The following is a 23,909-nucleotide window of genomic DNA, read 5'->3' as shown; positions in this document are numbered from 1 at the left end:
TTTAAAATATTATTTCTTCAATTTTTTTGCCAGTTGCTTGAGTTACAGTTAATGGAGAGTTTACTGTATAACTACAATAATCCAATACAATCAAATAATCCCTCTCTATTAGAACAGATACAAGAATTGACAAAGACCTACAAGATTAAAAAAAAAATGAATGAATGCTAAAAAAGGCATGTCATATTTTATTGCACTGTTTTATTATTTTGGTTTGTACCCAATAAACTCTTCCTTCAAAAGTAAAATGAGCAAAAAAAGAGTCCTTTTTTTTTAACTCTTTCTACCCTGGGACACTAAGAGGACATGGCAAAAAGGGTCAGAAAACCAAAGTGCAATAAAAAAGTTGACTAATACTCTTGGTCTTCCTTATGTTCCTCTTAGTTGTAAGCCAATGCATATAAAACTGAAGCAGAAAAGGAAGACAAAACAGCTTAAAACTTTTTAAATTTTTGCAATTCTAATTTGCATAAATTTTGAAAAAGTTTATACACAATACTTTGCAATCAACTTAAGACTATTAAAACTAAGCTTGATTTTGATAAAAATATTTGTATAAACAAATACAGATAATTTTAGTATTATAATAAAACTTCTCTTCAACTTTTATATATTTTATAATTTACCTTTTCTTCACCATCTGTAGATGATGGTGAAATAGCAAATCCAGAAATAATACCTCTTTTAATATTAACAGAAACCAATGAATCTTCTGGATGAGCAAATACAGTACCCAATTTTCCATTATTCAAAGAAAATAATACTGGATATCTGAAAATTTTAGAAATTTTAAATAAAAAACATTTAATATAATAATACAGATCAAAATAACTAAAATTATAAATAATCAAATAATACTAATAATTATAATAAAATTAGTTCAATATCAATGTTATATGACATATTTTTAATCTAAAGAAGTATTTTCATCCAAAATTAAATTAATTTATTTAGCCTTAATAAGCTATAATAACAATTTTTACACTTTATTTAAAAATTATATATAGAATCTATTCAATTTGATTTTCTATAAAAATCTATTAATGATGAAATATAAATATTCAATTTAAAAGTCTTGTGATTTCTAAAACTTTACTTTGTCTTTAAATAATTTATTAATCTCCCCAGATCTCAATCTGATCTAACATCTGTGAGATGTGTGGGATTGACAGGTTTGCTTTGCAACTACCTCACCACAAAGTCTGTAGAGTTGCCAACTGTGTTGCTATCATCCTCGCACAAAATACTCTAAGTCTCCTTTAAACATCTTGTAGGCAATGCCTTACTAGGTTCAGGCAGTTTTGGATCAATGAAATATTAGTTATGTGATCATGTTTTGGTTGATTAGTGTATATTTAACATTTAAACTGGTATATATACACAATTTAAAGTATTTATTTATTTATTTATTTTATTAACATATAATTAATACAATAATTTATCTTACTGTGTTAAAAAACTTAAGCTTTGATCTTTTATCCAATGTTTACCAATCCCTTCTGGTCCTCCCTTTGCTGATATTTTGCAATTAGAGAGCTATAAAAAAATTATTAATTTATTATAGTTGTTTATCGTACAAATCTATATTCATATATATTTAATATGTTTTACCTCTAAGTTATACAGACAACTAGTTGCAGCACTCAATGTTACTAAACAATCTAATTCTATTTCACTGGATATATCAGTTATGCCAGCTGCAGCTCCATTACCAGTTGCATGATATCGATATTGATAAGAATGTCCAGATTTCAGAAAATTCCCTATAAGAAAATTTAACTTCATTATACATCTTTTGTTATTGAATATTATATTATCATTTATATTCAATGTCCTTGAAAAATTATTAAAGTTTTTTATATTTATTTTAAAAATTTTATTAAAATAACTTATATTAAATATATAGTTGATATTAAATTAAGCTATATAAATACATAATTGACTTTCTTGAATACTACATCAATACTAGTTTTTTTAATTCATTGGACTATATAGACTGAAAGATTGTTTTTAATAATTTCATCACAAATTACATTTACTAATTTTTTCATACAAATGTATTTCAAAATATCAACTTACACTGAAATAAAAATCTACAAAATTTGGCATCATAATGATATAATCTCAGATATTATAGATTAATTCAAGCAGGAAAAAAATGTGGTCACCTAAATTAAACTATCTATTCATTGAGATTATATTACTCTAAAATTCAGTTTTAATAAAATTTATATAAATGCTGTCTAAATAATCAGTTTTGATTGATAACCAGATTTATCTACTTGTAGGAAAGACAAAGATATTATGGGTTAATGTTAAGTTATTAAAAGACATTTGCTACAAGGATATTTTTAGTGTGTCCAGAACATCTGGATTTTTAGACACAGTTTACAAAAAGACATGATTAATAACATAGATGAAAAAAATCTCTCAATCCTTCAAAGTGAATTAGATTCTTTCTACCTAAACTATTTATTTTTTGACTTATTTGCATTTTGATTTTAGTTTGTTTTATCTTTAAAGCTACTAAAATTACCAATTTTAATAAATGTCAATGTAACGATAACCTTAATATTAGTAATGCAATAAACTAACATTTATCATTACTGATTTTTTCACATATTCAAAATCATCAGAAGGTTATTAATATATTTTAAATTTATTTATTCATTCGTTATATAGTAATGAATTGAATGAATGAATACATTTCTAAATTTAGCATAATACATCTTATAATTAATAGTAATTACAGTATTACTACATATAAGATGTTACTAATAGAATGCAATATGTTCATTTTCTTTTCTTCTTATTTTGTGAATTTATGAAATTTTTACATATAGCTAATTTTTGAATGCCTCTGAAAATATAAATTAATTTTCTAATTTGTCTTATTGTAATTATCAACATAAAAAAAATCTATTTTTTTATGTTGATAATTACAATAAAACAGTTATTCTTAATTTTCTACAAGACTGGAGTTGTATTTAAAGTGACATTTTAGGTAACATTTTATATCAATTAAATAAAATTATGAGTATCAATAATTTATAATATTTTTGAGAATATACAGTATTAAGTAAGACAAAAACCTTTTACACTTTGTTTCTAACAGTTTAATCACTAAGTACAAACATTTTCGGCCATTCAAAACAGCCAAAAACATTTGTACTTAGTGATTAAACTGCTAGAAAAAAGTGTGAAAGGTTTTTGTCTTACTTATTTTAAGTAGTTCTAGCTTTGAGTGCAGAGAAGTATACAGTGTTCTAATAATAAATATATTTACCAGCATTGTTGTGTTTCTCTTTTAAATAAGTTTATACTCATATTACTGTTTAATTAGAACACTAATTTTAGCTTACCTGAGTTAGAAAGAAAGTCACATTCTTTTTCAATAATATCTTGCCAAGATGCTCCTGTTAAAAATTAAATAACAATCAAGAAAAACCTTTTTAAAGCAACTTTTATATACAAAGTGAATTACAATCTTAGATATAATAAATTCTGTGATTAAAAAATAATGTTATGAATTCATTTTAAGACAAAATGTAAAATTTGACTTAAGCAGTCCATATCTTTTATATATACAGTATTCTGTATTTAATTAAATAATAATTAAAATAATATAAATCAAAATCAATAGCGGAAGCAAGTAGAGACCCTTTCTAATCGGTTTCTGACACTGGTCAAAGTGATTTTTTTATCTTTCTATCTAAACTATTTACTCTGATTTCTTTGTTTTGTTTTCTGATTTTTGTTTTATTTTGTTTCTAAAATTATGTAATATTATTAATTTTAATAAACGATAACTTAAATTTTAGTACAAACTAGTATTTACTACTACTAAATCATAATCTTAATCTTCACATATAATAATCATCATCTTTAAAAAGATTAAACAAGGATCAATGCTTGATACAGTTTGTAAATAATCCTACTGACATATTGCAGAATTAGTTACAAAAACTACTCAGTTATTTATGACAGGCTTACTACACATCCAGCTTACTTAATTAACTTATCCCAAATGCATTTCAGCGTTACTGGTCCTTATCAATTGGATAATACACAAAAAACAGAGTCTATGGTGACAATTGCCAACATTACGATACTGTATTCTTATGTTTAACTTACCTTATCGATTTGTAAATTGTTTTTAACGATTAATAAATATAATATTAACTAAAAATACTTACATTTAACAAGCACACTCAAATGAAAAAAATATGCACGTGCACAAACGACTAGAGGGAAGGCCAGAGAAATAGTTTTGATTCCACCCGCTTTCAATAAACCAATCAAAACGCTTAACCACTCCCATATATTGGCTAAGGTGTATGTTTCAGTTTGCATTAGATGAGCACATGGTAAAAATAATATTTGATTTATATTTTTTTCTGAAACTGGTATGTAAATGAATGCTTTAGTTATTCTAAAACACTTAAAAATGAAACATTTTTTATTTATAATGCCATGCAGATGTTGTGTTCCTGGATGTGAAGGTAACTACAATATTACAGTATATATTGGTTCGATTATCAAACGATTGTAAATGTTCCAGTAAATTAATAACCTGATGTTGGCCTGTTGATCAGGTTGAGAACGTTAGTTTAAAGTAGTAAAATGATTCTCAGCAATACGATGTATATGTTATATAATATTCAATGAGTCTGAGTATATAAGTGTGTTTTCATTTCCAAAAGAAGTAGAAACTTTTAAGATCAGTTTAGTTAGTCTTCTGCAGAACATGAACAACTATAAAATGTTGCATTAATGAAACTCACATACAAATCCTGGCAATGATGAGCATGTGCTTGACTACAAAAGAATTCACAAAGTCAAGTAGTGGACAGTGCTTTTTGATTCCTTCATCAAACTCATTCTATCAGAAATTATTATTCCTTTCAAGGGTTAATGTTACCTATGGTAGCAAACATGGCGGCTTGTCTCTGAAACAGTGGGGACGCACATACTAACCTAACCTAACCTATTCTAATAATTTGGTTGGCAATAATTATGGTAATTTATTAGAATAGGTTAGATTAGGTTAGAACGTGCGTCCCCACTGTTTCAGAGATGAGCCGCCATGTTCGCTCCTATAGGTAACATTAACCCTTTCAAGATATGTTGCTATCAATTCTAGTAATTCCTGCATTTGCCATAACTACCAACAGGAACCAAGATACCAACAGCTTTTCCTCTTTGCCTTGTTGCAATGAACCTTCTCTCTTGTCTTTATTGATGAAAACATTAACCATTACTGTATGTTCTTAAGCCATTAAAGGACTACGAGTTCTTCATGGTCCTTTAATGGCTTAAGGACATTCAGCAAGAGGCCAAGTAGTCAAATGGACTTGAGTTTATGGTTTTATCACCACTTATATAAAGAAATTTTGCAATCCATTTTTGTAGTTGAAGTTGGGAGTGTGAATATATTTCACTCACTTGTCAGTCTAAACCAGTGATTCTCAAAGTAGGGGTCGCTGAAAAATTGATGCCAGATCAATTTTTTTCAAATATTTTATAAATTTACTATGGATTCACGTTTAGAAATAATAGAAATAAAAAATATATAAAATAATTATTACTTAAATAAATTGCACATATAAATAATAAAAACAATATAAATTTTTTAATACGAGCCTAATATTCATAAATTTGTGCGCTATTGGGGAATCCCCAGAGTTCCACTCTCAGCCTAAACTATATGATAGAACAGCGTTGTCATTTGGAACGGTGTTCGCTAGCAGCGTTGCGTCTGTAGGCAAGTCGAGTTAGAAATACAGTAGAGCGTCGTTATCCGAAAACCGATCAACCGAAAGCTTTTCAGTCGGAAAATTTAAATTTCCGCTAGTGCTGTGGCGCTGCAATATTTGGCTATGTCTTGGGATACTACGATACACTCGAAATTATTTTAGTTGATATGCGTTTTTAGCTGGCAGCACTGGAGCGACCATGAGAGGGTATTTAACCCCGTCCCTCCGTGATGTTTTCCTACACATAGTCATTCTTCGGGGGTCCTTTGAAATTTTTCAGTGCAAAAGGGGGTCGCGGACCAAAAAGTTTGAGAAACACTAGTCTAAACTACAAGTAATTTTTGATAGACATTAAATTCCATATTGTGCCTTACGTCTTTTCCTGCCTCCCTTCGCCACGTGGTGGGTCCGACTCGGTGGAGAGGAGGTGTGTAAATCAGGGTGTGTATCCGAGGATGAGAGATTTATTGGAGATGTGTTTCGGGGAGAAGTTAGGATGGAAGTAGAGATAGGAGGAAGAATCATAAAAGAAGAGTGTGGAGTGTGAAAATGCGTGGAAAAAAAGGTTAATGTTACCTTAGGTATCGAGATGGCGGCTCGTCTCCGATCCCAGCAATCAGAAGAAAGAAAACAGTGGGGACGCACGTTCTAACCTAAACTAACCTATTCTAATAATTATGGTAATTTATTAGAATAGGTTAGGTTAGGTTAGAACGTGCGTCCCTACTGTTTCCTTGCTTCTGTTTTTCTGGAATCGGAGACGAGCCGCCATCTCGATACCTAGAGTAACATTAACCAAAAATAATAGTCGGGAAGCCGGAAAGTAAAAGACTTCAGGTCAGCGGGAAGATGTCGTTTTCGAACTGTTTCCTGTCCGATGAGAAGTAAAAAAAGAGGTATACTTTAAACTCATTGTCGGTACGTTTTATGTCTGCGCGTTACGGGAATTCTGTAGCATATTATTGCCGGGAGAATTGTGTGTTAACACTATTCGGTAGATTGGATTGTCGGGCTTCGTACGTTCCTGTGTGTTTCCCTGTAAGTAATGTATGTTCTCGGGAAAATTAAAGGGTTATCTTGTTAATTTGGATAGTTGTCTTTGTTTAGTCCCTACTGAGATAAATGATTCCCCCTTCTATGCGTCTGCTCTATCAAGCACGTTTGTTATCAATTTGTCCCATCGAAGAAATCACTAAAGATCTCCGTGTCGACTCGTTCGTACTTTCTATATTCTCACAATATAACAACAGGCATCAACTTAATTTGATTATTAATGCGAAACGAACTGCCAGGTTATTAATCGGGCTATAACAAGGTAACTACTGGGGAAGCAAAGATTTGAGAGAATCCGGATAGCGTAATTGGCAGTGCACCTGCATTGTGAGCAGGAGTTGCAGGTTTGAGTCCTGTTCCAGGTTGATCTTTTCTTCTAGAATATTCTAAATTTAAATTACCAAAATTAAATTTATTTTTAATTATTAAATGTATCATTAATGGCTATCTAACCGCCTACCTATAGACAAATTGCTTTACATCTAATCATTAACCTTGCTATAACCCAATTAATAAGTACATCATTTGGAATTAAATTCAAATTTTTAATTCTAAATTAACTTTTTTTATTTATTGCCTTATTTCGTGGATACCGCCAGCTGTCCATTAGTTAATACTATTTTTCTGTATAAACAATGGTGAGACTAAAATATTTTCCTGGTGTACTGTACAATACAATACATATATATAAATATATACCGTATTTTGCCGTGTATAATGCATACCCATGATTTTATCCAAAACTTTTAGGAAAAAAAAATCTTTCTTTTTAATTTTTTAATTCAAATTTTTATTTCTTTATATTTAGGTACTTGCATGACCAACGTCTCTTCGTTCCCCCCCTTTAGTAATTTCTGTTTTATTTTGCTAATACATCGCTCTTTGTTTCAATTCGTTGAATCGTCGGCCGTAATTGTTTTTGTTGCAAGTTCGTAAGCTCAACAAAACAGATTATAGTATTCCAGAGTATTATTTTGCATGTGGATATCGTTACTGAGGACTGGATTACTTTTTTTTAAATTCTAAACATAAATAAAAGAATTAAAAACATATATATATATATATATATATATATATATATATATACTACTTAGTACTACCATGTATAATGCGCATCTTTATTTTTCTTTACAAATTTGGCAAAAATGTGCGCATTATACACGGTAAAATATATTACGTATATACTACAAAACTACTGTAGTCTTATCAGTGTTTAAGTAGGAACATATTTATAAATAAATAAGTAAATAAAACAGTATATATATATATATTATTCTATTTACTTATTTATTTATAAATATGTTCCTATATTTATACAGTGAAACCTCGCTTAACGAGCATAATTCGTTCCAGAATCTTACTGGTAATGCGAAACACTCGTTAAGCGAAACAATTTTTTCCATAGAATTTAATGTAAAATACGATAATGCATTCCATACGGAAAAAATACTCAAATGCCGTATTTACTTGCGTATAAAATGAGGTTTTTATTCATTTTTCATTGCTTCAAAAACCTAGGTCGTCCTATCCTTTGCGTTTTTGCAATAATTTTTGTGAACCGTGTATAGTTCATGATGCCATTATAGAAGAGTGCTATCGAGGTCAAGGTGAATGTCGCATTTAAAGATGATCCGAAAATAGCTGGTCATTTAGCAATGATTATAAATGTAGTTATTTCATATTTGTTAAATTGGTATTTTTAATGAATATTTGTACATTCTGAATCATTAAAAATAAACTTTTTCCTGTCACGTGCATTATAATCTTTTGGTTTTGCTACATGGGTATCAGGTGTGTGGAAAAGCATTCTTCAAGAGCTGTTAGCAGTCATTCAGGGAATACTGCATTTTAAATTCACTCGAAGGATCAGAGGACGATGCTTTGAGGAGTAAAAGTGAAAAAGAGGAGAATTGTAACGAAGCTTCGGAGGGGGAGTCTGAGTAAACAAAAGGTTATAGCATTAAGAAAACATGGTTGTTTGCGTTAATACGTGCATTTGATGATAATTTATTTGTGATTAAACGAAATGAAATTAGAATTGTATTAATAAATCTAATTTTCTTTATTTTGATCTTTAAAGTCACACCCCGACCTATATGCGAGATCGTCTTATACGCGAGTAAATACGGTATTTTACGTATAACGTTTATTCAAAGAAAATTATACAATATACACTGTTAAGGAGCGTGAATCATCGTCATCTTTTCTTCTAACACGGAATGAACCAACATGGAATTCGAATTCGATTTGCAGAAAACAACAACAAAAAAAAAATCTCAGATAATAGCATGATGGAGCATGCGCATAATCCGAGACTTCCCGTTCTCGTCACTCGTTATGCGAAACTTCGCTCGTTAAGCGAGTCATGCATAAAAATTTTGATTTGTTCGTTATCCGCGGTGCTCGTTAAGCGAGGTTACACTGTATATGCATATAACAGTTTTTATAATAATTCATAAAATATTGTTGTAAATATTTGCATTCAATGTAATAAAATGCAACTAGCAATCTCAGGTCCACTTGCGTAACGTCGCTGGATGAGTGTAACAACAGACTTTGTTTCTAGATTGTGCTAAAATGGGATTTTCCATGAGTTTGAAAAATTTCATGTTTAATTGAATTAATTAAATGAATTTGTTGTGCGTCTAATTACGAAGTGGGCCATAAATTAACGCAACAAACACCTCCAGCAAATAGCTGGTGAATTTATTTGTGGATTCACAAAAAGTAGAACAAAATGATACATAGATTCAGGGTTCAGCCCTGAATTAACACAGAACCAACACCAGGTTCGCCTAACGAACGCTACAACCAAAATAAAAATAAAAATAAATATCGTTGTTGGTCCGAACAGAATTAAATCAATATTTTTATTTATTTTGCCAGTGAATTATGTTCAACGTTCTAAATAGAAAATTTTTTTCAATTCAGATTTTATCTATGTTATTTTTTAATTGATCAGTTTTTAAGTGATCGACGTAAAATATCTTATTAAATTTAATTGTTTTTAAGATTAATACAAATAAGATAGTGATTATCGCGAATATATTGCCTGTTTTACATCTTCGGTGTATATCTTGTTTTCAATCTATTCGATGTTAACAAATGCACAAATACCACTTCAATTTCTTTTAAAAAATATTTACTTTATTAATCTATTTATTTGATAAATTGAATATCGTTAAGGTCGGAGTTATTTGAACATACTTACAGTAGGCCTACAAAATATTACGAAATATTAAGCAGGCATCACAAAAATAACATTACTCTCAACATTCAGTTTTTAGTCATTTTAGTTTCTGCTTTTTAGTTTATTTTATATACATACTCTATCCATATTGATGGACCATACACTTCATCCACTTCGACTATTACTATTATAATTATTATTTTCCTATTCATTCATTTTCCTTTTTTAAATTTGTTGCTACTGAGAATCCATTAAACACCTAACGTTATTTAAATATTTCATAAAGTTTACAATGAATCTTACGGTGTTTCCCAAAAATTGTCTGCAAATAATCAGTATTGCAATACACTGAGAAAAAAAAATTGTCTTATGTCTATATCTCTTAACTTTTGATTGTTTGTAGCGATAATTTTATTGGAGCGAGAGCTTCAAGAATTGACATATCACTTCTGATTCAAAATGAAGCACCCATGCGCCGTCAATAGAGTGGATAACACTAATGACCTATATGGATATTAAAAATAGTATATATGTACTGCTTGTGTATACATAAACCAATAAATATATGAAAAATGTAAAATAAAGGTTAAAATCTTTTTATTCATGGTGGTATTTCCAACATAAGTTCTTATGTGTTAGACTAAACGTTTAATAGCTTTTATAACGGTATGATTTTATTGCAATTTCAATTGTTAGAATATTCAGGTTTTTTATTATATATATATATATAATCTCACAAAATAACTAGTTCAGGGGGAAAAAATAAAAGCAATATTAGAAAAAATTTTAAGTTTAAAATCAGTTTACTAATAAAATACATGTTTACATTTTTTTTTAAATTCTCATTGAGAAAAAGTTTGTCTTGATTATTAAAAACATTTCATTCACAAAACAAAAACCTCGAGTAGTCTACTAAAATGATTAAAATATTTGTTTCTGAATTTATGTATTTAAATTCATTTAATCGAGATTCCAAATTTCCTTGATTTAAAGCTTTTAGTACCACGTTGAAGGTTAAAACTTAAAAAGAAGCAAAAACCTCATGCCAGAGTTTAAAAACTTTACTAAATTAGAATGTCAGTACTTAACTTTCACTAATAAAACGAGTGGTTATTTCAAGACTCAAAATTTCATTAAATACAATAAAGTTATTTAGTAAAATTGCATTTATTGTACTCAGTATCTGATTAGAGAAAAGAACCTTGCAGAAGAAAGTTTTTAATCTTTTAACTTACAATTCAACTCCAACCCACAGTTTTGCAATGTTCTTTACACATTACTGATTTGCATATTACACATACTTACAAGAAACAAGTCTTTGTCTTTTTACCAACATCCATTTATAGGAATAAATTTTAAATAATTTTTTATTTATAAATATGACTAAAATATTTAGTTAGTTGGATGCAATTCCATTCATTATTCAAATCTTACTATGACATGATTATATTATCATCTTATATGATAGTGTAAGATCATGTAATATAAATATGAAATACAACTATAAATCAAAAATTTTATCTTGCTACCATCACTTTAGATAAGGACCTCATAATCAGTGTGTGATTGGGGATCTCCCCGTACTTTAATCCATCATTAATTTATCTATAAAAACTCAAAACATAATTGAATATTTTTAAACTTTATACCGGTGTGTGCCAGCTTGAATTAAATCTATAATTAAATGTTATTTTTAAAACATATTTATTGCAAATATGTATATAATATAAGAATAATTGGTCTGTTGAAAATGAAATAAATAATATAACTATTAGGAATTACTGGCATGAGATAAAATTTTTATCGAACTCGAGTTTGTTTCTCTGTTCTGATAATACCAGATACTTTGGTTAATACCAAATATTTTATCATTTTAAGAATTAAAAAAAAAATTATTTTCTATTGTTAGAAATCAAAACTGTTTATTATAATTGAAAAAGAGGAAAGTACACCGTATACAGTATTTGAATAAATAACATTAACATAAATACTAATAGTGCCGATCTGTTAGTTGAAACTAGGAACTGTATATATCAAATATTTTAATGTATTTTATATAAGTAGAATTCTTATTAAAATCACTTATAATAAATTCAGATTAAATTACTTAATAATAATATTTATCCGAAAGTTTTTCCATAATATTGTCCCAATGTCAAATATAATTGATAAAAAAATATAATTAAACTTAATTCACATTGATTACAATATCAAAATAATCTTATTAATTAACATTGCATTCCAGTTCTATTATGGGACCGTCCATTAATTAATTATGTGTACAGTTTCTGAGCCACTTATGTAGTTTCTATTGTGTACAATGATATACGGTACTTTGAATAAACTCTCTCCCCTTTAATTGTGCTTACAGTATTTCACGGACCTTCTTCCCCTGACATTGAAAAACGATTTACACAAATCCTGTAAATATTTTCTAACTGATAGTTTATTTATTTGACTAGCAAGTGGGCGTATAAAAACAGATTCGTATGCCATTAATACTGTTAGAAAGTTCACGTAGACAATGCCTTGTCTCCCTCCCTGCCTATCAGATACAGTGATATACTTTTAAAAAGTCCCTTCTCTCCTATAAACGACACTGTACTATACTGTACATACAATTAATTGACGGTCCCTATTTAATACTATAAAGTTTAATTTATTTAAATATTAATTATTATTAGCTTATTATTTTGTATCAAATTAATTAACTAACTTCAATATAAAAATAATAAATATCATCTATATATAACTCGATTATCTCAATTAATATGATACAAAATTACAAATTAAATAAAAAATATTTAATTCTATACATAGAATGTGTAAAAATTAAAAATTTAATATAAATTAAGTAACGGTTTAATTAAAAACTTATTGTAAATTAAATTAAAATATGTGATGTATTTAATATTAAATTTGTACATTAACTTCATAATTATCCAATTACAATGTATTAATTTTACTTATGATAAAACTAGTACAAGTAATTTTAAAAATTAAAGTTTATATTATTAAAATTATTATTTTTAAATGAATATAAATAAATAAATAAATAAAATACCTATGACTGGAAGAATGCAAAACAGGTACAATATCTTCCACATCTTGATCATTCTCCAAAAAAAGAATGAATCAAGACGACAGTAAGACATGCACAAGGTATCTAATGGAATTTACAAATCTGAGCTAACTTGGATTTTTGTTAATATCAATTAGCCAATGGGATTCTGTGAACTTAAACTATGATCTTTGTAAAATTGTTTAAAAATTGCTGTAGATAGTTTGGTAGATTTTACGTCTGTTTGTCCTCGTTATATAATATTTATAGTACAAAAATTTTTTGGGAGGAAAATAATTAGATTTATTAATTTCCTTCTTTATACAGTTATGTTTTAATTTACTTTTCTAATTAATTTAAATATGACAAAAATTTATCTATTTTTATGTATTTTTAAATCATTTTTTGTCTTGATACAAGCACTTCATATTTAAACGAATTCAAAATTTATTAACAAAGTCTTAAAATTAAATATTCATAATTATTACTATTAAAATCATGATTTAGAATTTTAATAATTTTAGAATTCTCGGCCATACTTAAAAAACAATGCTGAGAATACCAGCTTGCACAAGTTTATGAAAAACAGAGTCTGTGGATGAATATAGGATTAAAAAGTTATATTCATTATTACTTTCTAATTCTAAAATTAAATATATATAATTGTTGAAAACGGATCTTCTAATAAACATTTTTACAATACTGAATAAGGCACTTTTGCTATATTTATCATCATTCTAACTGAAGGTCATCTTGACAAAATTTTTGCTTATTACCAAAATATGATGGCCTCACATTATAAACAACATTTTATCTCGTTTAATGCCGTCGACTTTAAACATTTTTTTATTTTTTTATCTTGTTTAGAATTGTTGATAGACGTGTAAAAAAAAAGTTTAATATTTGGATGAATTTTCTAAACTACGAATACAATTTTATGACATTTGTATATTTAATTGCAAATTTTAAATAAGTATTTGTAAATTTTTATTTCGAGTTTTATTTGTTTAAGCATTTTAAGTTGAAAATATTGATAAGAAATAGAGACAGACGTGAAGTCAGAATTTCAATATCATCATAAAAGTCTTTTAATATTAAATCAAATGATTCTCCAGAAAAAGAACACGAAACAACTTTTGATTTTATATTGAATATTTCAAGTTAAAAATTTGATATTTTTATAAACACTTAATATGCAATTTTAATATTTTCTCCCTGGTACGTAAACTGAGATAAAATATTTAGTCATCAGTTATGGTGCATTTCTGTAATTCACAATTAACTTAGTTAAAACTAGGGTTTTTCATTAATTTAACAGATGATTGTCATCTTAAAAATATAAATATATTGTGGGTGATAAGGCAAGATATTGATTTATAACAATATTAAATGTTGTAGAAGAACGATAGTCAAAGCGTGAGTCGCACTAAATACTTGACCATTCAAAGATTTTAAATTAAAAAAAAAAAAAATCTAGATAGCATCACCCAGTCATTGCGAAATGTAAAACTATTATGTAAGAATGTGATTAGAATCGTTAGATGTAATGTATGTTATCCGTAAATTTTATTGATGCAATCGACATATAAGTAAGTACTGTACCTTCGTGACGTTATCAACACGATAGTGCCGTGTTGCCCTCTATTTTGTTTTCTTTTTTTCATTTATCTCACTTTATATTTTGGTATATATAGGCCTACTATACACGTTTAAGTGTAGGATATATAATGGAATAAGCCTAAAAATTTTGTGAGATCTCTAACACATCACTGAATGTGATAGCAATTTTACAAGAATGTTGTGTTGCTGGAATGCGTGTGTAATGAAGTTTTGTACAAATCTAAGAACAATTGCTCCATGTTGATGTATTAAAATTAAGAAGGCTGCATTCAGTGAACATCTAAATAGTCACAAATGTAATTACAGTTCAGCTAGTTTTATGTAAATAAATCTGAATTTTTAAAATATTTTAATAAGTAACATACACAAGAAAAAATTAGGTTCCTAACTCTCTTTCTGTGCTAATCATGGGTTTAACCAGGCCCACACGAAGATGAGATTTACAAAATAACTATTGGAGGCTAACGAGAAAAACAAAACTTGAAAGCAGAAAACATGCTTCTAGTATAAAATATTCTTATTCTTATTTTATGATAATATTTATTCAAATTCATGTTTTATTTTATTAATATTTATTGGAAATGAAAACTATTTCATATTTTTTCACAACACATTGAAGAACATTAAAAATTATTAAAATTTAACTTTTATACAAATTGTATTGTTCTCTCAGGTTTTATATATCTTTTTAACATTAAATTTATTATTTATTTTAAAAATAATGTAATTTTTAATGAGATTAAACTTGGCTATTTTTTATTAAAAATTCACTATTAAAAAGTTAATACAACATACATATAGACGCACACGTGTATATGTGTGAAGCGAATAACTTTTTTTTTTTTTTTTTTTTTTAACTCTTTCCGCCCTGTGGGCACTAAGAGGGCCTTTTTTAGTAGGCCCATTATGGGTTCGGCCAGGCCCACAATGGGGCGACCGGGTGGTGAGGGACGGGGCCCGACATATCCGAACGGACCACCCCCCGAAAAATTCCTGGGGATTATTCGACCCGTTCGGATTCGATCCCGGGTCCCGCAGAGCGGTAGGCTGCCACCTTTACCGCTCGGCCATCCAGCCGTCGAAGCGAATAACTTAGAGTGGTCATAATTAATGAGTAATTGTTCAGAACTGTTGAACAAATATCAACCAAATTTGGTGTCCATACCCAGGGGCGGACTGGCCATGTTGAAAATGTGGAAAATTCCACATGGGCCGTATATATTTTGGGCCGTTTTTCTAAATACAGTATGTACAGTACATAATATACCGTTTTGTTCGGTTTTATTTTTTTTAAATTTCATTTATTTTTTTTTCGTCAAGTAAGATAAATTTCAATTTTAAGGTGTAATATAGATATATGTGTAGGCCTTTGTTGTTATCCGGCCCTACCCGAGTCTGAAGTTAAATTAGTCCGACCGACCCGAGTCCAACACTACATTGACCCGACTCGGCCCAAACGCAAAGCATTCTAGAAGAAAAATAATCAAAACAGACAAAATTGATCATTTGTTTACGTTGCTAGAAACTATTCACCACCCCTATGAATCTTAATGCTAAACTTTGAAAACACGAGTTATTAGTTTTCCACCCAGCCACCAAAACGCTGACTGTAGTCATAACAGATTTAATGGCCAATTATATCATTTCCTTTATTTTAGGTAAGTAAAAATTTTATTCAATAATAATTTCCTTATATTCCAAACGATTTAATTAAAAATAATCTATTCTTTAGGTTCAGCTAACTAATCTTTAGTTTGCCATTCACCCACGGTGGCGTTGCTTGTAGATGGGCAACCTGCGGCGTTGCACAAAATATTACAAAACAATATAACGCTATATAAAATAAAAATTTAAAATATTGACATCTAGTCGTTTGTAATCGTACTAAATATCAAGAGCCCGCTTCGTACATATATTCGACGCAACTAGAGTTAGCCCTTGAGTTGAGTCATTTTTGCATCTTTAAATATGAATAGAAAAAAAGACATTTTTTTAATTTATGGGCTGGGCCGGTAATAATTTTTTCCACACAAAAATTTTAAGGCCAGTCCGCCCCTGTCCATACCTATGTATGCGTTTTCGATTTTCGGGAGTTTTAATTCAAAATTCAGTCGGTAGGCTGTTGTTCTTTTAATATGCGCATTACGTGTGTTTTCTAATGAGTTTTGAATATAAAAGGAGAAGCGAGTTCTTCACTATTATTTGATAGGTGGACGATCAGTCAAAATGGGTCATATTGTTCACTTTGCCTAATCGTGTTGTTTGCTAAATTTTTTTTCAACGAAACAGTAATGCCAGCTCAGTACTTAAGGAATTTCGACACTTAAAAGGCTTACAAAAAGGTCCTTTGATTATTGGGAATTTAAAAAAATAATAATAATTTTACGTTTTAAAGAGACTGCAATTTTTGTTGTGAAAGTTATTCTCTCTAAAAATAATTAACTATTCTGAAGCTTTCGAAAAGTATCCGTTTTATCTTGGTAGAATGTACCATTCATAAAATTCGAAATTATCGAAAATTCGAAAAATAATCATTTTATTATTTAATATTTTGCCATTATTGCAGATTGGAAATTTAAAAGTTTAAACAATTTAACAATTAGTTCATTATGGCAATAATTGAAATTCACAATTTTTTTTGTAACAGATATATATTCAGTAAAAGTACCTATTTGCTATACTTAGGTAAAATTAATAGACCATAAATCTACACAGGCTACACTGTGTACAATTTGAGTTATTTATCAACCATAGTTTGATAAATAACACAAATTGTCACTTTTCATCGTTTTTATAAAATTCTGTATAATTGAATGTTATTGTTGGATTTCGGTATAAATATTTTTTTCTGTTTCTTATTTTGTAACCGCCGTGTGGGGAGATCCAGGAAGGCGCGAAGTTTGTTTTTGGGTCCATCCATTTTGCTGTATTGGGTGATGCTTAGACCTGTTTTGTAAGTACAGTATTATTAATATCCTTCTGTTGTACCGTCTGTAACTAGACAATCGATTTTATTAAACTGTATCGGTCAATTATAAAGTAGTTTATAATTCTTTGTCCATGGCAGTTATATTAATAACAATTTATATTTATTTCTACATTGAAATATAAGCAAATATGGATTTGTTTAATGTTCTTATATTGATACATTTCTATATGCGAAATTTTATTTAGTGATGATGTTAAAAGTTGATTTTTATTTCTTTTCCATTTATCAATGCATATTTCCTAGTCTATAAATTTACCATTTTACATTAAAATGCAAAATGGAGACATTTTCGAGAATTCGTATTGATCTTAACATTTCAACTGAATATGTACAGTACAATACAGATATATACTTTTCTTTAACTCTCCGTCCTGTGAGTACTTCAGGGCCTTTTTTTCTTTAGTAAGTCAGTTACGGGTTCGGCCAGGCCCACACTGGAGAGGCCGGGTGGTGAGGGACGAACCGCCCCCGAAAAATTCTTGGGATCTTATGATCTGTCCGTATCGATCCCAGATCCCCCGTCCTGTCACCTTTAGTCAGTGGCGCGTTATCCTATTGGCAATTGCCTGGGGCCCCAAACCAATTTTTTATAAAAAAGTATTTCCTTCAAAAGGCTTCTGCAAAGGAAAATGTCTGACGTCAACGCTGTACATGGGACTTCCTAATTCCAATTTGCCTGGACCCTGTGATGCTATAACGCGCCATTGCTTTAAATGTGTAAACTTGAATCTTATATATTTGACGGGCGAATAGTTAAGTGACTAAAGGTTGGTTGGTTGGTGTTTTTTTTTTTTGGCACAAAAGCCATGCAGCATAGCCTGTATAGTTTTTGTGCCAAAAAACACCAACCAACCAATCAACCAACCTTTAGTCGCTTGGCTATTCGCCCGTCAAATATATAAATTAGATTCAATTTTACATATTTTAAGTTGATGTATCGAAGTCATTTCATATTGATTAATACAAAAGAGAGTCGCGTGGTGAGAATCAAAGCTGTCTGAAAAATTCCTAGTGTTACTCGATTTGGGATCCCCTATTTGATTAAATACGATCTTGATGTTGGCATTTCTTTTTTCAAAAAATGTTGTGGATATTTTTCTAATATTCTAATAAATCACTACTTCCAAAAATGTTGAGATAAACTGAAACTTTAATAAATTTTAACTTGAAACTCTACAATTTTGATGTTTAAACAAAATATAATTTGAAAAGAACTGCTGTTTGAATAAACACAAAGCAACATGGCAGCCGTTACAAGAAATTCTTAAACGAAATACATGGAATTTCTGATCTTGCGATCGACTTCGACTGCATATTTGAAGTTGTTTTCCAATAGCACCTGTTCTTCGGAAAGGACAGAACTACAATCGCTGTTGCTGTCCATATCTTCCCATCTGGACATCAGGTGTTGTTTGGCACGGTAGGCTGCCAGATGAGCGTACATAACAGGGCACGGGATGGAAATGCTTCGAGTGCATCTGACATAAGTGTGGCACAAGTAATACGACAGGGTTTGCAACTCGTCAGCCGAAAAATTGTTATCATCCCACAACACCGTGTAATGGGCGGGTCTGCTGGTGCCCTGGATGCCGGTGTGACTGCAGATAAAAAAATCGAACTGGGCGGGGTGGACGATGTCCGTATCCACGATGGTGCCCGGGGGGATATTCCGATGTTTTCCTACTCCGTCTTGCAAATGTTCAGGTATGAAACGAGTATGGTGTCGTTTGCCCACGACGACGAAAGTAATGGGTGGTTCGTATACTTCGGAAGGATTCATTTCTGCGCAGGCATCGCGCATTAGCATCAATTCTTTGTTCACCGCTTTAGAAAATTCACCTTCGCTCAATCCGTCTCTGTAGAATATAATTTTTTCGGGTCTTTGTCCTCTGGTGTTTCGATAAAACGAGATTAATAAGTCTTTCATCATCTCTTTCATGTTCTCTATGATCTCTATTCTGTTCTTTTTACCGTTTTTCTGCACGCTGACGGTTGCGGCGTATCTACTTGGATAATTGTCCAAACTTCCCACCAAAGCGGCAATCGATGATTTGATTCTGTCATGTGGCGAAGGATGGGTGCAATCGGCACCGATGATGATAACCGGTTTGTCGAAAATCTTGGGGTTGACTACCGGCGACAAGATGTTGTTAACTCCGCCCAATTTGGCGTTAATTTTTTGGCATAGATTGCAGATTAATTGGGCGTTACACTTCTTGCCTGAAATATTCGCGTCTTTAACGCATTGGGTGATTAGTCCCATCCTTATTTCCGCTATTTCTTTAATTTCGGCGTAGACGCTTCCATTTCCTCGAGATGGGAGGACGATCATGATCAACTGAATCCTGGGCCACGAAGATATTATGCTTTTGAAAAGCCTCTCAACGGAATCGTTGGCAGGGGAATATTCTTTTACGTAGCATGGTTTGTTAATAATCATGCCAAATTTCTTTCCTCCTTGACAGATCATCCGAGCAAAATTTAACATGTCCGTTTCCTTGCAGACATTCCAGGACATGCTGACAAACGCCCACCATTCTACGTCGATGAAACGATAGAAATTCTTCTCTCTAAGGTCCCAAGCGCCGTTCTTTGGGAGAATTTCTTCCAATTGGCCGTACATGACCACAGGTGGCGTTAACACTCGTCCGTCTACACGTACCGGTTGACTGTTTATAACGATGCCAAATTTCCGATTAAGTTCCTTGTTTTCTTCACAAGTCTGTTTAACGGCTTTCGTGATGTCATTAAATCGAACTTGCGGGGATCTGGCAGTGTTTCGTATCATCTCTGCCACTTGTTTATCGTCCAACTTCTTATTGCAGTGTTGATCTGGACAAACTTCGCAAATCTCGAGAGGAAAATAAGAATATTTGGTTGTGTTTCCCACACAAATGCACGGAAGATGCGAGTATCGAAGTTCTCCGTATTGCTTCTTGAAGTAATCAACAACGGAAATATGAAATGGCGAATTTTCTCGTTCCCAAGTGAAGTAGACGTATCTTGCGGGTTCGCTCGTGACGCTGTTAATCTTGTATGTTTTTTTGTATTGCAAGTGGTTAACTGTAATTTTCAGAGACTTCAATTCTTTTCGAAGTATTTTTATCTGGCGAACATTCAGCTCTCTGTCCTGTTTGACGTTAGTATTCAGAACTTCTTCGACGAAATTTATCAACGGTCCGCTTTTATAAAACGTGGTAGCCGATATGTCGACGTTCAGCATGGGTTTCCATTGAGCTATGCGAACGCTCTGATGGTAACCAAACCAGATTTCTCGACCTCCTCCCATTGAAATTCTTTCTTTATCGCTCGAAGAAGAAAAAAACGACCTGCCGATAGGTATCAGAGATTTTGCAGGTCCGTGACGCATGATTGTATCGACGGCCATGATGGCCTCCTCGGAATTTCTGAGGTTTCTTTCTCGAAGAGGTTCTAGATCGATTCTCGGAAGAGCCATTTTATCTTTACAGACGGGTTTTAAAACTACGTTGTATTCACATATTCCCTTATTGCTCTTTAGCGATACGGAGAACGTCTTCTGTTCTTCGATGGGCATTAGATTGCAACTGAACAAATTCTTTTTTCCATCGAAAGCGACGGAATAATCTCGAAATAATTGAAAATTTGTCAAAAGACTATCAATTACTTTCCTGTTTTCTCTGGTGTCGAGACAGTTATATCTTTTATAAGTTAAGGATTGTTTCTTATTCTTTTGCAGAGGGATAATATCTACGTCGTAATGGTAAATATAATTTTTGTCTATCTTCATTTCGAAGAAGTTGCTTACGATCTTGATCCTCCTGCCAGCGAACCCGAATCCCGGTCTGGGTGGGAAAATTTCCTGGAAACAAACATCCTTCGGTTTTACGATTACTTTGTCCCTCTTGACGTCTCTGTATTTGATATCGGTAGATACAGACAATAACTCCCGATTGCCCAAAGGAGATAGTATAAGGTTGCTCTTCAATAAGTTAACGTTATTATCTTTTGTCTTCGGAAGTGTCCCGACGTTTAAAATCTTCTCGATGACGTCATGTTTTTCTTCAGCTAATGATATAATGAAAATATTTATTTATAAATGTATTAAAATTTAAAATATTTACCAAAATTTGAAAATTTGTAGGAATGGAAGAATAAGGGAACCAACAAGAAGAACGGAAGATTCTAGAGACGCCATCGTACAAAAGATGGAAATAAACTATGATGATAATATTAAACAACGTTTTAATTAATTTCAAATGCTTTTTACCTTCATTAATTCTTCTCTTGGTTCTTTTAATCACAAATTCCATTTTCACTTTCGATCTGCGCTTAGAATTTCAATATAATGAATCGAACTCGAAAATGCTAGAACGCTCATTCGAATGTTTTACTTTCGAAAATATTCAAAATCCGAAACTAACGAATTCTCATTTATTGATAAAAAATAATTTTATTATTATAAAATTGCCTAATTATTACAGTGTATTATTAACTTGATGAAATTTCAATTATTTAATTAATTATTACTGGAGCGGCAGTCCCCGAGAATTAGCCGGATGGCCGAGCGGTCAAGGTGCAGCCTACTGCTCTGATGGACTCGGGATCGAGTCGATTGAAAAATTTCTAGGAATTTTTCGGGGGTGGTCCAAACGGATATGTCATCACTCGGCCAGCCTATTGTGGATCTGTCCGAACTTATAATGGGCTTGCTATAAGAAGGCCCTCTTAGTGCCCATAGGACGGAAAGAATGGACGAGAATCAAGCTCGTTGCATAGAGTTGTACTTTAACGAAACATTATTTATTTATTGAACAGATAGTAATTTTTGTATCATTTATATTGCAGGAATCGTTATCTTTTGTACAAAATATGGAGAAATAATCATTGCAATGTCCAACTTTTGACAGAAAATGTTTACGATGAATTACATGAAATGATGATTATGTCAGGATCTTCTGTTTCCCCTTAATGCTGGAAAAGAGTGAAAATTCAAATTTTTTGAATGGTAAATTTAATCAAGATCGGATACTTATCGAAAAATTTACAATAATCAATAATTTTTATGTGGAGAATAAATAAATTTTACCAACACTAACATAGCTTGGATTTTATTTTAATATATTATACAGTCATTAAAATGTTTTTAAAATTTAAAATCTTAAAAATTTTCTTTAAAATTAATAGATATATTTATTTTTCCTTATCAAAACGTGGTAACCAATTGTATTATCATTGATTTTGTTTTCTTCTGGAATTTTAGTGATTTCGAGATGTTGATACAATTTATTTTTTATCGTTTCTGGAACAGTTTTAATTATTTTTAATGAGTCCTTATGTTACAAGTAAATTAAATATAATGTTTAGATACTGCTATGATTGCAAATTATTTTTGATTGCTTAAATACGCTCAGCAATCTTAATTATTGACTTTTTCTCAGTTTCACTTGCATAATTTGTTACACATGAACAATCAAATATTTATACATCAGCAGGTAAGCCCGGAAAAAAGTAAGTACAAACATTAAGATTATTAGATTATTTCGTACTTCGAACCCTGCTATTATATTAAATTATATTGTAGTATTTGATTTATATAACTACAGACGTTATCTTATTTAAGGATTTATCACACCGAGTGATCAATCTAACAAACTAAAAATTCTTTAAATTGTGTACAGTCGAGGCAGAAAGCCCACCAGTGGCCGAGCGGTTCTGTCGCTAAACACTGGGAGTTCGGTCGCGAGTTCGCGCCGCGTTCGGACGGGCTGGCCACGTGGAGTTTTCCGAGTTTTCTCCACGTTTGTAACACCTGAAGAGGGGCCAGTTTCCCTTACAAGACCTCCCGGAAGGCATTCTTTCCCCTCTTGTAACACTGTGCTCCAGAAAAGGCAACGGGAAACCACTCTGGATGTAACTTCCCCCAGGATACACCTTGGCCCGTTAATAGCGAGGTTGAGGCCGAAGTTTTTTAACCACTTTTTAACCTGCGCCGGGTGCTTGCCGCCGTTAAGATTCTGATATGGCACGCAGAGAGAGAGGAAGAAAATTTTTATAATGTGTTAGATTGATCACTCAGTGTGATAAATCCTTACGTAAGATAACCTTTGTAATTATATAAATCAAATACTATGATATAACAAACATTAAAACGAAAACCATATAAAGAGTTTGGTTATTTCAGCCTACATTGCCACTTTTATCGCAATACTCGGATGGTACGAAATGGCACAATTTCATTGGTCAAGTAGACACCAATTG

The 23,909-nt window shown here is 30.9% G+C and overlaps 3 protein-coding genes across 3 annotated transcripts in view; 1 reads left to right on the top strand and 2 right to left on the bottom strand.

Moving 5' to 3' along the window:
* The window catches only part of LOC136987425 (uncharacterized), a 75,502-nt gene extending 62,289 nt beyond the window's left edge, over positions 1–13,213 (bottom strand). Inside the window, exons 1-5 of the mRNA XM_067285160.1 lie at positions 13,064–13,213; positions 3,363–3,416; positions 1,612–1,763; positions 1,448–1,536; positions 627–771 (exon numbers count right to left, since the gene is read on the bottom strand). Of these exons, the coding sequence (XP_067141261.1) occupies positions 627–771; positions 1,448–1,536; positions 1,612–1,763; positions 3,363–3,416; positions 13,064–13,154 (531 nt within the window). The 5' untranslated portion in view covers positions 13,155–13,213. The remainder of the gene's footprint in view (positions 1–626; positions 772–1,447; positions 1,537–1,611; positions 1,764–3,362; positions 3,417–13,063) is intronic.
* Positions 1–23,909, top strand: part of LOC136987428 (uncharacterized) — a 54,900-nt gene that overhangs the window by 519 nt on the left and 30,472 nt on the right. The gene's annotated exons all lie outside the window — the stretch shown is intronic.
* LOC136987431 (protein argonaute-2-like) lies at positions 18,675–22,082 on the bottom strand. The gene is made up of 2 exons (XM_067285166.1): positions 21,919–22,082; positions 18,675–21,716 (listed from the first exon to the last, which is right to left on the bottom strand). Exons 1-2 carry the CDS (start codon positions 21,959–21,961, stop codon positions 18,934–18,936), a joined length of 2,826 nt encoding a protein of 941 aa, XP_067141267.1. The 5' UTR covers positions 21,962–22,082; the 3' UTR covers positions 18,675–18,933.

Source organism: Centruroides vittatus, unplaced genomic scaffold (genome assembly GCF_030686945.1).
Source record: "Centruroides vittatus isolate TY-2023 unplaced genomic scaffold, ASM3068694v2 scaffold_2003, whole genome shotgun sequence".
In the NCBI taxonomy this organism is placed as follows: domain Eukaryota; kingdom Metazoa; phylum Arthropoda; class Arachnida; order Scorpiones; family Buthidae; genus Centruroides; species Centruroides vittatus.
This window is presented reverse-complemented; position numbering and strand designations above follow the sequence as displayed.

Bases quoted from the DNA above. Each gene is read 5' to 3' on its own strand.
- LOC136987431 (XM_067285166.1), bottom strand. From the start codon at position 21,961: ATGGAATTTGTGATTAAAAGAACCAAGAGAAGAATTAATGAAG. The intron at 21,717-21,918 runs GTAAAAAGCATT...TTATATCATTAG, and splicing joins CAAGAGAAGAATTAATGAAG to CTGAAGAAAAACATGACGTC.